A 15,956-nucleotide genomic window follows, 5' to 3' on the forward strand; every position below is an offset into this window, starting at 1 on the left:
CATTTTTGCAGCCGGTGTCGTAGAAAAACCAGTAAAGCCTCCCTAATTCCATACAACTCCGCAGTCATCGAAGATGTCGCTCTTTCTAGGCGAAACGCAAAGGATTTTCCTGAAGAGGGCACGAAGATTCCGTACAACAATCTACGTTGCATTGTTGAGGCGTCTGTGAATATGTGCATTACCAGATTAGTACAAACCCGAGCTTCTCTGTGACGCAGTCGAAAAATGTCTAGAGCATCATTTTGAAACAAGCCGGAGCAACTGGGTCTATATTTTTGGGAGTGGTAAGCAAGCGACAACCCTGTGCGCAAAGCTTTTTTTTTCAATTAATACGGCAGACGAAACATGGCTCAAACGATGAAAGTTGTGAAACGAATTTTTTTTACAGTGCGTAAAGATTGCGTTATCTATGCTGTTTCTATTAGCAAAACAAAAAGAATCAGCGTGGCGGCTCCCACTTTTTATGACTGAACAAAACACTGTAATGTGCCTCCAACTGGTGTGTTTCCAACATTGAATCGTTCGTCATTAACTGCACCAAAACATGATCAAGTGTGTGTAAAACATTGTCGCATCTTTCATCGACTCTTGTCTCCTAGCTGAACGTAACAGTTTGGTATTTGGCAGCAGTTACGGATTTCCGATCTTTGTAAAATAGAGATTGCATCTCAGTAGCATTCAGACAGTGCGTACACTTCCACTTTGTACGCAGCTACTAAATGTTTAGCAAACACGGAACTGAATCGAAGTACTACTATGTTACTATAGCGCTGCTGCATTTAAAAGCATTCTTACAGCTTGTACCATTTCAGATGCATCGATTTAGCTATCAACGAGTTCTCTTGATTTGTTTTACCAAAAAAGTTGCTTCGAAAGGCAACTGCGTTTGGGTTTTCACAGTTATCATCATCAACAGCCTGATTACGCACACAGCAGGACAAAGACCTCCCCGCCAGTCAACTTCGTCGTGTGCTCGCTTCTGCCACTTTATACCTGCAAACTTCTTAATCTTGTCTACCCACTTATCTTTCTGTTACGGTGGACTTAGCTCAAAATGAAGAGGAGAGTCGCACAAGTGCAAATTATTAACTGATTTTATAAGAAAAGTTTACAGATACATACATGAACGAAGCCACAGTCACGAGTCACACTAGTAAAAAATAAGTTCAATTAGTGGCAGGTGCTGAAGTAATCTCCACTAACGAAAAATCTGGGAAAGGGCGAAGCGAGCAGTCTTCTTAAGCTTGTTACTACACCATAAGCTTGTTACTACATCGTCACATTCACCGAATGGGTGATGTTTCATGAATAGAATGCTTCACTGGGATCATCGTTATCCGCAAGGACCTTTGTTTCTCGAGCGTTCTTCTGCAAACTTTCGCTTTGGTGAGGATTCAGAGCATCGCAACGTTTGAGCTTCAAAGACTCATGACAGGCTGATACCTTGCAACAAATGGCAAGTATAGCCATGCATAATATCAGGAATATGTCACAGTTTAGCGATTCCATGTACACATTCATGGTCTAGCATGTGTATTGCGACATATTCTTAACAGGCCACGTTGAATCCTCGTGCTGTAGCAGCGCTCCCTTTATTTTAGCACCTGCAATGTACTTCGTTTTGTTTGTTATTAAAGATTGCTTAATATATGACGTGCTGGAGTACGAGCCTTAAGTGGTGCAAACGCTGCCACGAGGCAAATGAACCTTATCAGCAATCTCAGAAACAAAACATCAATGGGAAAAAACTGAAAGCTCCTCCTAACAGAACGCCAATATTGCTTTACTGACACTACTCATTTTTTTCAGAGCTACAATTTGTTATTTTGATGCAAAGGGGTCGTACACGCTTGAAGAAACTGATATTTTGTTCTGGCCTAAAGTATTAGCACAAAAAAGAGTAAGAACTCGAGTTATTGCGTACGTACACTAAGATTGTTGGTGAGAGTGCACGTAATGGAGGCATCGGAAAACAAATGATTGACTTCTTCTGGCGTAACAATTGCATTGATGCATTTTTCTGTTTGACAGCGCCTGTGGAAACAAAGTAGTGCTGTGCATCATCTGAGATGGATTTCTCATAGTTTTCGGTTTTTTAGACCTGCATCATTATGTGCTAGAGGGAACACAGTACAAAATGATGCCAAATTTTTGCGTTTTAAATAAAAAAAGATCCAAATTTTCAGAACAGGTATTTTTGGTTGTTTTGAGGCTTTTACTTTAAAATGTCCCACGTTTAAAGACTTTTACCAGCCCTGAATAGAACTAAAATAGCTGCAGAGAACTGTTGTCTGTTACAAGGGCTTACTTATTATAGAAATACCAATACTCTCTCTGGCCATGCAACGCTAAAGTCGGAAGCAAGAAGCTCTTAATTAATCCACGGTTTGTATAACCCTTCTCAAAGCACAGATCAATGTCACTGCCACCAACCCTTCTATGAGAGCAGAGGCTTCTTAATTAACCTGTCTCCTCCCACATAACTAGAGCTTAATATTGGCGGTGATCAGCCTTCCTTTCCGTGGGCTCAATAAACTTTCCAAGAACTGTACTTCCACCCCAGAAGTTTGTGATGTAACATGGCAGCGTTGTACTCGGCGCTAACACCGCGTCAGTCTCAGGCTTATAACCGATTTTCTCACTATATTTGATTGCGCAAACGAGTGATACCTAATTGACAATTAGTATCTCCCCTGCCGAAGAAGTTTGTATTCAAGTTCCGCAACCAACCATGATAGGGTTGTTCCTTGGAGCGTAACGAAGAAGTTATGCAACTCTCAATTTTATTATTGCCTTTAAAGCTTCAAAGCCAATCTTGTGGCAGTTGAGATTTCATAAGTTGTACAGGCGTGAGCAAAAGTGTGCAGACCCCGAAATCACGTAGTAGATTGCGTCAACACGCCACCTACCACCGTGGCGCCTGCCTGCTGCAGTGCACATGTCCGTCACGTCGTTATCAGCTGGCCTTTCGTTTCACTGTCTGACGGGATGATTGCACTCGTACTTGAAAAGACACAAAACCATGAAAGAAGACCGGACTTTAAGAGTACCTGTGAAGTAATAATTTGAGCTTCTGGTGTGCGTAGTGAAACCGCTGACCCATTCTTCTTTTTCTTGGACTTGTTCGTTCTTATCTACCTTATTCATTATTCCACCATTTCCCTACTCCTAGTGAAGGCCAGCCAACCGAGTGAAAGCGTGGTAAACCTCCTATACATTGGTTTTTGTTTTTCTCTCTCTAGTAATGCTTACATTATTTGTTAGTTCTAACTACTTGTACTTGAGCGTAACGTACCAGCAAATGCCAAGATGATTTGGTAGTACCAGTGTTACGTATTCGGCGGCTGGACGACAGCCGGCCCAGGAAAGAGACGACTCAAGCAGTGCCAGGAAGACAATCCCAGTTTATTCACCTTGCGGCGCGTTTTTAAGCGCTACGCAGCCAATCGCAGGTTGGCACGAAAGAAAAGAAAACAGCAAGATAACAGCAATCGGGCAATGTTATCAGAAAGCCCCGACGTAGAAAGAGGGCGAGCACTGCAAACGTTACAACTCGGCCAAAGCTACCCCTAGCGGAAGGCGTTCAAGAGGATGACGCTTCATGAACGGCTGGAGGTGGTAACAGGTAGCCAACACGTGGGCAGGTCTCCAAGCACAGCACTGACACGTTTCGCACGGTCATATTGTCTTTGTGCACGGCGTGGGCGAAGACCCTGAGGTGCATGGTGGCACTGGTCGTTGAAGTAGCCACCGCAGAAGGAAATGGAAATGGCATTGCGCGTCGTCTGGCTGGAACACGCCCGCGAAGGTTGGCATTAAAGGCCAAGAGGAGGCAATGTCGAGAACAGGCAATGTTCAGAACGGGCACCACTCGCCGAGTGTTGATTGGCTGCAGCACGGGAGTTGGCTGCAGGCGCCTGGAGCAGGGTTGATTTCGCCATCTGGTACGACAGGATCTGAAATGGCTGAGTGGACGAGCGGTAGAAACGCAGAAACTACGTCAAAAGCAACCTGGCGCCCAAGCTTAGAAAAGCCCGACAGTTGATTTCACTGGGAGCAGATAACGTGAAAGCCGAACACGATAAGGAAAAAAAAAATATATACTTGCGCCAAGTTGCATGCACACAAAAGAAACAAGAAACACTTAATAGGTTCGGTTAAGGCAGTCCGCATTAGCATGGTGTTTGCCTTTCTTGTGCCGCACTGAGAAATCAAATTGCTGAAGTGCTAGACTCCAACGCATCAAGCGGCTGTTTTTGTTCGACATTTGATTTAACCACACTAAAGGTGAGTGATCAGTTTCAAAAACAAATGAGGAGCCTTTGAGGTAACACGACAGCTTTTCGAGAGCCCAGACCAAGCAAGCACATTCTTTTTCAGTTGTACTGTAGGCTTGCTCGCGTGATGTTAGTTTTCGACTGGCGTAGACAAGAGGATGTTCCTCGCCCTTTTTGTTCACTTGACTTAGAACAACGCCCATTCCGCGGTCACTGGCGTCACACTGAACTAAGAAGGGGAGAGAGTAATCTGGTGCCGCGAGGACCGGTTTGCTGACAAGAATCTTTTTGATCTCAGCAAAAGCATCTTTACGAGCCTTATTCCAACTTACAATAGTTGGCTCAGTTTTGCGCAGTGCGTCTGTGAGAGGACTAGCGATATTTGCGAAGTTGGGAATGTAGCTTCTGTAGTAGTCGGCTAAACCCAAAAAGGAACGCAAGTTAGTCTTTGTTTTCGGCAAAGGAAAGCTAGTGATTGCTTCAACTTTTATTTCGGAAGGACGTCGCTTCCCTTGGCCAACAACATGCCCCAAGTAGTGGACTTCAGAGCTCGCAAGACGACATTTGGCGAGTTTGAGAGTCAAGCCTGCCTCGTGTATTCGAAGGAATACCTGCTGCAGATGTTCCAAATGCTGTTGCCAGGTGCTCGAAAAAACAGCTATGTCGTCAAGGTACGGAACAGCGAACGACTCGGCTCCTTTGAGCACTTCATGCATTAACCTTGAAAATGCGAAGGGTGCATTCTTGAGGCCAAAAGTGAGCACAAGAGGGCGATATGTGCCTGTCGGTGTCATGAAAGTGGCGAGCTTACTGGCGTTTTCCGTTAGTGGCACTTGCCAGAAACCGCGTACCAAATCTAACGTAGAAACGTACCGTGCCGCGGACACTTTCTCGATCAAGCCCTCAACGTTTGGAATGGGAAACATCTTTGTTTTTGTTATCGCATTCAATTTTCGATAATCGATGCAGGGTCGCGGTTCCTTGCCTGGACTTTCTACAATAAACATAGGTGACACATACTCGCTTTCTCCTGGCACGATTAGACCCAGTGTCAACATGTTTTGAACACAATCGTTCAGGATCTTTTCGTGACGGGGGGAAAATCTGTGCATCCTGGTTCGGAAAGGTTGGTTGGATGTTAACTCAATGTCGTGCTCCACGAGATTTGTCCTGCCGGGAGTGGGACTAAACAAGTCTCTGAAGTTGCGCACAAGCAGTTCTAACTCCTTTCTTTGCTTGTCAGTTAGAGAAGCTTGTTTAGTGACAGATTGGACTATCTCTTCTGTTGATGGGGAAGAGCAGGGGCTTGGCACTTGGGGTAGAGGAACGTTGATCTCTTCAGGCTCGTTAAGGACAATGCTCAACGTCTCACTGCGTTCGATAAAAGGCTTCATTAGATTGCAGTGATATATCGTCACATCATTGCGTTTACCGGGCGTCGTTACCAAGTAATTGGTGTCGGAGAGCTTTTGTTTAATCGTGACCGGCCCATCCCATGCTACTTCCAGTTTATTTGCCTTTGACGACCGCAGAATCAGCACTTTATCGCCTTCCTTGAAGGTTCGTGTGCGTGCGGATCTGTCGTAGTACACCTTTGAGCGTTGCTGCGCTTCTGCCATGTTTATCTGCGCCAGTTCTTGCGATTCACGTAGGCGCTTCAACAAGGTCAGCACGTACTCGACAACTGATTTGTCTACGAACTTGTCTTCCCACTTTTCTTTCAACAACGTTAGCGGGGAGCGAAGCGCTCGACCGTAAACAAGTTCCGCCGGCGTGAACCCAGTCGCTTCGTGAGTGACGGAGCGCAGAGCAAAGAGCATCGCGGGAACAGCTTCGTCCCAGTCGGCGCCTTTCTCGAAACAGAGTGCACGCAGAATGCGCTTCATTACAGAGTGAAGTTTCTCGACTGAATTACTTTGCGGATGGTAGACTGAGCTGTGGTGAACGGATATGCCGCATTTCTTCAAGAACGTCGTGGTGAGCGCGCTTGTGAACACAGAACCTTGGTCGCATTGGATTTCACTAGGAAATCCAATTCTTGCAAAGACACCGAGTAGCGCGTTTACAACTGCAGTGGAGCTTAATTCGGGTAATACCACTGCTTCCGGGAACTTCGTAGCAGGGCAAATGAGTGTTAGCAAGTATTTGTTGCCCGCCGCTGTTACTGGTAATGGACCTACAATGTCGACAACTAATCTGCGAAAGGGTTCGCCAATCAAAGGCACTTGGACCAAAGGTGCTTTGAGTTTTTCGTTTGGCCGCCCCGTCCTTTGGCAAACGTTGCAGGAACGTACCCAGTTCTCCGATTCTTTGAAGCACATCGGCCAGTAGTAGTCGTTCAATAACCTGCTCTTGGTCTTGTTGATACCTAAATGGCCAGCCCAGCTATCGCTGTGAACCAAACCCAAAAGTGCGACTCGATACTTTTTGGGAACGACAAGCTGTTCAAAGGTTCTGCCTTTCTTGTTTTTGAATATTCTGTACAAAATGCCTTCTTTGACTATGAGCGACACGGCTCCTTTTTGTTTCCGTTTTGATTTTTCCCAGCACGTCTTCAGCGACTCGTCGTTTGCCTGCTCCATTTTGAGAGCGCTTTTGTCTAACTTTGCTAGAAGCTGAAAATTTTCACTGACTGGGTTTATCGCTTCACCTGGGAGCGCATTACCGACGGGAGTGCTGCTATCGAAGGCTGGCGCGACACAATTGGTGTCGACAGGAACAGTTTCGCTTGGTGCAGTAGCTTGTGTCGGTTCACTCTGGTCTGTAATTTCCGTGTTACGGGTAGCGCTGGTAGCTTGAGCTCTTGTTTGGGACCTCGTGACGACCATTACAGGGTTAGCATTAAGTTCCAGTCCTGCATTTTGGAAGTCCCTCATTGATCGGTTAGAAAAAATGTAGGGAATTTTCTGAGGAAGTTTATCGGAAACCGCAGCATCAGTTTCGAATGTGCCGAAGGCGCCCTTCATTTCGACTCTGGCTACCGGCAAACACTTCATGTCTGGCTCTAGTGCCTGGCGTACCCATACACATGAACCTGTTAAGTTCTCGGGCTTAACAAATGACGGGTGGACGATATCAAATGTTGCTCCTGTGTCGCGCAGAACGTTGCAACTGATGCCGTTCACCTTCATGTCATATGTGTAGGGCAAGAGTAAATCGCTCTCTTCGGTTAGCAAATTGACGGAAACTGCTGGCTGTCGGCAACCGACTGCGATGACCCGGTTGTTGGCATTTATAGCAGACCAGCGGTTGTTTTTCTTCGAACTTGGAACTTTTCGGTTCACTCGCGTTGGCTGCATGCCCTTGGGCTGGAACACTGTCGCCTGGTTTCCCTTGGTTAGTTTCTTTCGTTCCTTTCTGAAATTTCTTGAACGCTCCTGACGGCTTCTTTCTTTGTTCTTCCGAACTTTCCATTCTACGGGAACGGTACTCGTCCGCCAAGCTGGCTGCCGTTTGCAAAGTCTCTACGTTTGGCTTGTCCTGAATCCACAGCCGCATTTGGTCCGGAATGGACGCATAAAACTGCTCGAGCGCAAACAGTTCAATCAGACGTTGCTTGTCCTCGTATGCGTTGGCACTCTTAAGCCATTCCTCTAACAAGCTCATGGATTTGTAGGCGAATTCTGAAAATGACTCCCCTTGGCCACGCCTCGTGTTACGGAACTTCATCCTCAAGGCTTCTGTTGACAAGCTGTACCTTCGCCTCAAATGAAGTTTCACTTTTTCGTAATCATGAGCATCTTCATCTGGCATTCTCGCGATTACATCGGCTGCCTCATTTGGAAGTAATGTCAACAGGCGTTGCGACCAAGTCTCTTTTGCAAGTGCAGCTCTTGTACACGTCCTCTCAAAGTTGACGAGATACAAAGTGATGTCACTGCCAGCCTTGAAAGGTTGCATGTATCCTCGCATATCGAAACTGTCATTGCGTTCAAGGTTATGCAGTTGCATCTCTTTTAACTTCAGTTCTACTTCTCGTTCTTTGAGCTTTTCCGAGACTGCCCTCCAACACTCCTCGACTTCGTCGTCGTTTGCTCCGCATTTGGATATCGCTTCGATAATTGCAGGCTTTCGCATAGACTTCTGTACAGGGATACCGAGCTCTTCAGCTAGCAGCACTAGGTTGGGTTTCGTTAACGACGTGAGGATCATGACTGCAGTTAACAAGTGCTACCCTGATATGTACTACTATTTAGCAAAGTCAACAACAAATACAAAAGAACCTCGACTACCAAGTAAATGCTGCTAATGCTCCCAATGAAGTCAAGCAAGCCGTGCTCTCACCAAACCGGACGCCAAGGCCGCCTTCGACGTGCGCTCCATACCGCCGCCACCGCTGCCACCAGCTGTTACGTATTCGGCGGCTGGACGACAGCCGGCCCAGGAAAGAGACGACTCAAGCAGTGCCAGGAAGACAATCCCAGTTTATTCACCTTGCGGCGCGTTTTTAAGCGCTACGCAGCCAATCGCAGGTTGGCACGAAAGAAAAGAAAACAGCAAGATAACAGCAATCGGGCAATGTTATCAGAAAGCCCCGACGTAGAAAGAGGGCGAGCACTGCAAACGTTACACCAGCCAGCACAACGTAATGCAGTCATTAGTCGAGTTAATGAATGAATGAATGAATGAATGAATATTCGAATTTGAAGTCTGCCAGTTTCCTCCAGGTGAGGTGGAGGAAGCGGGTATTAACCCCTGTCCCTTCCCACCCTCCGTCAATCTTGATGGCGGTGCCTCAGGTGACCACTCGAAGTCCTTCAACCCGGGTGGCATGTTCGGCTTGCCGGACGGCCCAAAGCTGGTCGGCCAGTTCATCGCTGGTGAGTTCCGCCTCTCAGAGGCAGCGAAGCTGACGTAGCGGCTCCACAGCAACGCAGCCGGGGCGGTGGCGGCCCGCTGACCTTGCGTGGTGGTAGCAGCAGCAATTAATCTCGGAGTTTGTGCCTGCCTAACATGCGTCGCGAACAAAACGGTGGCAGTGACATTAGGTTTTCTGACACACTCCTAAAGCATCGGCCGCAGTGTGGCGCTTTCTCTTCACGCTTTCCAGTCGAGTTGAAACAATTATGTTTCTAGGTGTATGAGCCGCAGAAACAATTCGCATGCTTCGGGGTATGCCAATGCGAATTTGGTGGGACGCGAGATACAGATTTCATATCAGCCGATTTTCATGCTAACGTTGTGTGACCGAGCGAATAGTCTCGCATTAATTAGGCATTTTGTGACCTCTGCCATGCATGAGAGAATGCTTTCCATCGCCTTCAGTCGGCAAAACTTCGGCCAAACTTCGCTGCCTGAAGGCGCTGCGCTTGACGCACTCCGCGAAAGCATTTCACTTCTTCGATTTCAAAACCCGGTGAAATGGACGTGCGCCCGTAAACATATCTGACCGTAAAGCTCGGTTATCCTGCGCTTTCGCTGAAAATTGGTTGCCATAGAAACGCATTCAGCTTCCCCTTAGAAGAGGCGAGATTGGGCCGAAAAGTTACCCGGTCGTATAACGCGTGCTTACGCATGCCTATCCTCGCAGCTGGCGCCTGCGACACCTGCGCACGAAATAGGAGGCGGTAAACATAAGAATAATATCTAAACGTCACCAAATATGTATAAAGCCTGGTGCTTTGTGCTCGTATCAAGCAGCGAGGGTTCAATCCTTCGATTCAATGACGACGTGATTCTGCAAGCCACTGCTCTGTGTGGCCGCTGGGTGGGACGCAACAGCAATCGTGCCGAACGGCTATAGACCACTCCGAGATGAATGGAGGGCCAGAGATCAGTGAAAAGATGCTTATTTGAAGCCCACTAACTTGAAGGAACATGAAAGAGCAAAACAATTTTTCGCGTGTTAATTAAGTATAATTACACAATCCTGAAAACACCACCATGACATGACTCAGTAAGCAAAAAAGTTTGCGAAAAACACATGTGAGTGGAGACGCAACCTTTTAATTCTCGCACGAAACACCAAGACATAGTAAATTTTCAACGCATCTGCTGGGTCTTGCGTAGCTTCTACTCAATAAAAATTAAGTACTTTGTCAACTGTGGGTGCCATAGACCTTTCTCAAAAAATTTCATAGAGCGAATGCCCCAAAAATACAAAAAATACATTTAGCAATTTTTTCAGCCACGCGCGAGGGTTTCGGCGTGAAATTTAGGAGTGAAACTTCAACTTCGATCATTTCTACTATTAGTTAACCTAGGACAATTAAACTTATGTCAATATATTTATTAGACTGCAGTTCATCAGTCTAATTAAATTCATTGTTTTTTAAGTCTCTCTAAATAAAAACGAGAGGGAATAGATAAACAAAAAAAATCACAGCATATCCACGGAGTGAATGATGATTGGCCGAGCAAAGCGTTCATCAGCCCGTTTGTGCTTTCGTCCACCCATTCGTTCTTGCATGCTTTCGTCCTTCCTTGCGTCTGTCTGTGTGTCCGTCCATCCATGTGTCCCTCCATTCGAGTGACCGACAGTGCATGCGTCCTTCCGTGTGTCCCTCCATGCGTCCGTCCGTACTTGCGTTGTTCTCTCTGTCCTCGTGCGTCCGTGCGTCTGTTCGTGTGGTCGTCCCTCTGTCTGTCCACCGATCCGTCCATTTGTCCACCCCTCTACCTGTCTGTGCCTCCATCAGTTCGTCCATCCGCCGCTCTATCTAGTGAACAATCGAAGTACAGCCATCTCGCATCTTTTTACCATTTATTCATCATATACAAGTGCCGCCATCCAGCGGATATTCTAAGGACCGCTCTTTCGAGTATATGTGCCACCAGTGGTTACATACACCATCGGAGGATGGACAGACCCACACTCTAAGGAGCTTCGACCTTAAAAAAGGAAAATGAAGAAATAAAGAGAGTGACAAAGCATTCACAGTGCACTACTGCAGAACAGCAGCAGAGTGCTTATAGATTGCAGCACTGATGTGAGCGTGGCAAGTAGGTCGACATCATAAGAGGCATCGTTTTTAGGTTTTAAATGGCGGTGATTTACGTGCAAAATCGACAACGTTGAGACGTTACGGTGCTGCGCGTAAAACGTCAGCGCCCATTTAACGTCCAGTGATGCGTGTATGACGTGTGACTACATGCTCGGCGGCGTTGTCCAGCTGTTAGTGCGCTTATGACTTTTTGTTGAAAAAAGTTACCATATTTGTTACAACTTTTTCAGAACAAGCTTTCAAATGTGTACCTTTTTTCAACGGTCAGGATAAAGATACAATTAAAAAAAGAGAATTGCGTGTTGACTAATTATCTATCAGCTGACCAACATGAGTTAGGAACAACAAAACATTCAACGGGATGACTGTCAACTAGACTGCCTCTCAAGCTTCAAACTAAGAGAGAAGTAACGAGCCTGTTCGATCCAGCTTCGATAGATACATCGGACATACTCAATGCTGTACGATTTCAGTGTCGTATTTTGGACCATTCCCGTTGATGAGAACGGGTGACGCTTTTTACACACGTGCGTTGCAATGCTGTAAAGTCATGTGCGTCATGCCCACATGTAGCCCGGCTGAAGCTGAATATGTCACACGAGTGACAAATTCAGCTTCAGATGGGCCACATGTGAGCATGTGCAGCGCTAAAGATGTGTCTGTGCGTTGTTTTTTCCGTCTTTGTTTGTCGTCATGGCTGGGATGACTGCTGTTATCGTCAAAGAGCTGTCAACTCCACAGCATGCAAAGAAAAAAGTGGAATCGCACCGATTGGTATACTTTGTATCGAGTGGAGGATAGGGAAGAAATATTCTTGTCGAAATCTGATGGCCTCGGTGGTGAAACTATTCTCGGTTCTTGCTATCATGTCATACTGAGAACTGTTGGCTTCGTTTTGGTGTTTGGTTTGTTTAACGCGATAGGGTTAGAGAGCTCGTGTCACAGAAATTCTGCCATCGGTGTCGGCACCGTTGGTTGTGAGTGAAAAATTGAGGAAGAAGCAAATAAAATAAAGAATAAAATTTTTGGTCCCATTGAGGATCGAACCCGGGCCAGCCGTTCTCGTGGCAAGCACGGGTCCTACTACAAAGCCGCGATGTTTTTTTTTTCTTTGTTCCCGACTTTTACACTTGAAGTCGCGGGTTGCAAGCATAAAACGTGTCAGCCATGCTTTGGCCAACACGACATTATTTTTTTTTGACAGATTAAGTCATCAAGCACAGAAATTCACACAGGAGGGTCGGAAAGCGTGCGATGCACTTCTCTTAGACGCACAACACTTTTAGTGGTCACGAACAGGACGAACAACGTCGTGAAAATGCTCAAATTCCATCTTCGTTCTTCAAGACGCGTGAAGTCCCAGGAGCATGATTAAGTCATGCGGAATGCCATCTGCTTTATTTAGAAGCGTATACCATACGAGTCGAGTGGTAAGTCTTTGTTTCGTGTGCGCTGAAGCACATACGAGAGGAAATGGAATTCCAGCAGTCCAGAAAAACATGTTTTATTGTCCCCGGCTTTTTACATAAAAAAACAGTTGGTGGACCATGGTATGAAAAGGCCTTTATCATAAAGTCAAGTTTTAACAGGAAGTGTGTTCGTGTGCAACTGGAAGAACAGAGTTTTAAATGATGGTATACCGGCATTTTTTAAACTCTTTTTGGCACATCTTGTCCTGGGCCCCCGAAGTGTGGAGAATGGTATAATGGCAGCGGTAGCACACTTTCTACAAGATCTATGTACAAATTGTTCTTGTTAACTACGCACAAATACTCTAGAATAAATCTGCCGTTCAACATTCTGTACGAGAGGATTACTTCTCGTAGATACCCCAATACAGACCCGCTCACGCTTTCACATAATTTACAATAAACGTGAGAATAAATCTCTGTAGCTAAACTTGAATGACCATGCACAGAAATGGATCATTTTGGTCCCGCGAGAAAATAAACCACGATACAAGTTGTCACAGAAACAAATGAGCTAACCAAAGTCCACCTTGCTTGACAGGGCAAAACAAATTCATGCGGCTAGTCTGTTCCCTAGTGGACGCCCAAATAAACACGGCAATAACCCGATGTATTTTCTGTATATTCATTCTTGATGAACGTAGCACACTCACACACATACCAGAACTTCGATATAAGGAACAGGTTACACACAGTGGCCCATGAAAATATGGACAGCTGCCTGCCTTGTTAGCTGTGGCCTTTTCTCTTTATAACCTCCGAGATAGCAAGCGCATGGCGTATATCTTAGAGGCAATGCGACTCTCGCTTCAGATGAAAAACCTCTTTGTACCATTCGTGCGCGCGCGTGTGTGTATGTGTCTGTGTGCCATCTGAGAGACATTGTGAAAAACGTGTCTCGACTACAGCAGAGCGCCGTTCTATCAGAGGGAAGTGGCCACACTGCACAATCACTGCATTACTACTGATACGTAGCACTTGTGCGCGCTCGCATATGTGTGTGTGTGAAACAAAACATATTAATGAGTATGCACTTAGCGGTTGAAGGGTATGTTTGGGGGCTGGATTTCACTATCGCAGTCAACTCCAATAGGCGAAGCTTAAGGCCCCCTAATGTTTTTTTCTGCATTTCTATTTGTTTTTGTTGCGATAGAAATTATATGGACACTCTCGGCTAGATTTGCCACTGGCGTCGTCGTCGATGTACTGCACCGTATATGTATACGTATCTATATATATGAAAACGCAAGAAAGAAAAAAAATTCAGAAAAATGCACTCTGGCGCGCGGAATAGAACGTGGGACCACTGCGTCGTGAAAGCCAGACGTTAACCACTGAGCCACGCCGGAGAACGTTTCCCACTGTTAAAACGACAAGCTATTTATATCTACCAATTACTGCTGCTGTGTTTTTGGTATTACCAGAAAGATGGCGCAATGACTGAACGGACGTCATCTCATCACACAATGGCGCCCGCTCCAAGCTCCTACGCGTACTTTGTCCGGCTTAGAGAAGGGGAGCGACGCTCCCTCGCGCACCCTTATCTCCTGGTGGCGAGGAAGGGAGGATCATACGCCTTGACTGGCCTCGGGCTTTACGTTGAAAAATTCTACTGTAGTTACCAGGCGCACAAAGATTACTGCAATCACTACAATCTCCGTTCGCGAAAAGCACGCGCTTTCCAGACTCAGCGAAGTAACAAATGAGACGCTTTTTCACGTGCATCTGTACCTGCGAGTACGTTTCGTGCGGAATTTGTGCGCACGAAACGCGGGGCACGTTTCGATCTGCTTTTCATTCTGCGCACAACCTTTCCAAATGTTGCTATCGCGTTTATTACTTCGCCTTTGCTGCAAAGCTGTGACTTTTTTATACAACGGTCGAGTGCTTTCGATGGCAAAATTGGTTGTTGCATTCGCGGTGATAAATGAGAATAAATATGCGAGGCTGGTGCGCCATTGGTCACGTGCATGCCCAGATGTGCCGTGTTGATCACTACCAATGTCTCTTGTTCTGTTTTCAGCAGCACGCTTCGTTGTTCTAGATATGAAGTACAAGGTCAGCTTTTGAAAACAGGCGTGTTTCAATGCTTCACAGCAGCAAGCATGTACCTAGTGAACAAAAAAGAGCAAAATGTCGTGATAGGGCAGAATTTTCCCGCTACGAAGATGGTCTTAATATACGCGTACAAAAAGAAAGGGAATGAGAAAATGCTTAAAACATCAACAAAATGTAAAGAATTTAAATTCCGTCCGAACTTTTTATTATAATATTTTCTTCAATACCATAAGTGTATTACCTGGAGAAGCACGCCCACATGCGCGTTTCGCAAAAACGAGGAAAGACTGCCACCACTTCAATGTTCTTTTTTTCATGGCTTGAAAGGTGACGCTCTCGTCATTCTGAAGATTAAGGGATTACCAAGCTACCACACCACCTTGCGGGTTTCCGCAGAACTCGTTTGCAATACGTGTGTCCATCTGAATCAAGTTGTCGATGAATTCGCCTTCGCCCTAGGCTATAGCTTTCTGGTTAGCTGAAATAGTGTAGCGACCGCCTCGGAATGGCGTTGGTCTCAGGTTTGAACGCAGGACCATGAGAGATTTTTTGACAACCAAATAGCTTTTTTTTTCTTGAGAAATCCGCACGCATTTTAGGGGCGAAGCTCCTTATGGCGTGGCTTAGGCGTCCCTCGTAGAACATAACTACCACTAGCACATACCCGAAATAGGTATAACAATTGAACTCCAAGGCGCCGGTGAGAGATTTCTTCTGTGCGTTGTTTAACAATAAAAAATAGTGCTCAATGTACATGCCAATGGCTGCTAATGGGGAATGAGAGACAGGAGCATTCGGCTTTTAGCCATCACGCACGCTGCGATCCCCACTAGCAGCCATTGGCATGTACATTGAGCACTATCGGACAAGAAAAGGTTGCTACATCATACTCGCTGGGTGTAACCTCCTTAGTTTTAGAAAGGTTTAGCGAGCGTTGAGCCGCAGGGCCATGAATACAATGAACTAGTATATACCATGAATGAATTCGAGGTGGTTAAAGGGGGGAAGCAGATACGAAGCGCAAGCCATAAGAAATTAAAAGCTGAATCCTCCTGTCTCTTATTTCACATTAGCAGCCACTGGCATGTACATTGAGCACTATCTGACAGGAAAAGGTTGCTACGTTATACTCGCTGGGCATAACCTCCTTGGTTTTAGAAAGGTTTAGCGAGCATTGGGCCGCAGTGCCATGAATACAGTGAACTAGT

The 15,956-nt window shown here is 46.0% G+C and overlaps 1 protein-coding gene across 1 annotated transcript; it reads right to left on the reverse strand.

Moving 5' to 3' along the window:
* Positions 1-4,144: 4,144 nt before the first annotated feature.
* On the reverse strand, positions 4,145-7,408 carry LOC142814358 (uncharacterized). The gene has a single exon (XM_075893062.1). The coding sequence runs from the start codon at positions 7,406-7,408 to the stop codon at positions 4,145-4,147; it is 3,264 nt and encodes a 1,087-aa protein (XP_075749177.1).
* Positions 7,409-15,956: the final 8,548 nt, after the last annotated feature.

Source organism: Rhipicephalus microplus, chromosome 4 (genome assembly GCF_043290135.1).
Source record: "Rhipicephalus microplus isolate Deutch F79 chromosome 4, USDA_Rmic, whole genome shotgun sequence".
Classification (NCBI taxonomy): domain Eukaryota; kingdom Metazoa; phylum Arthropoda; class Arachnida; order Ixodida; family Ixodidae; genus Rhipicephalus; species Rhipicephalus microplus.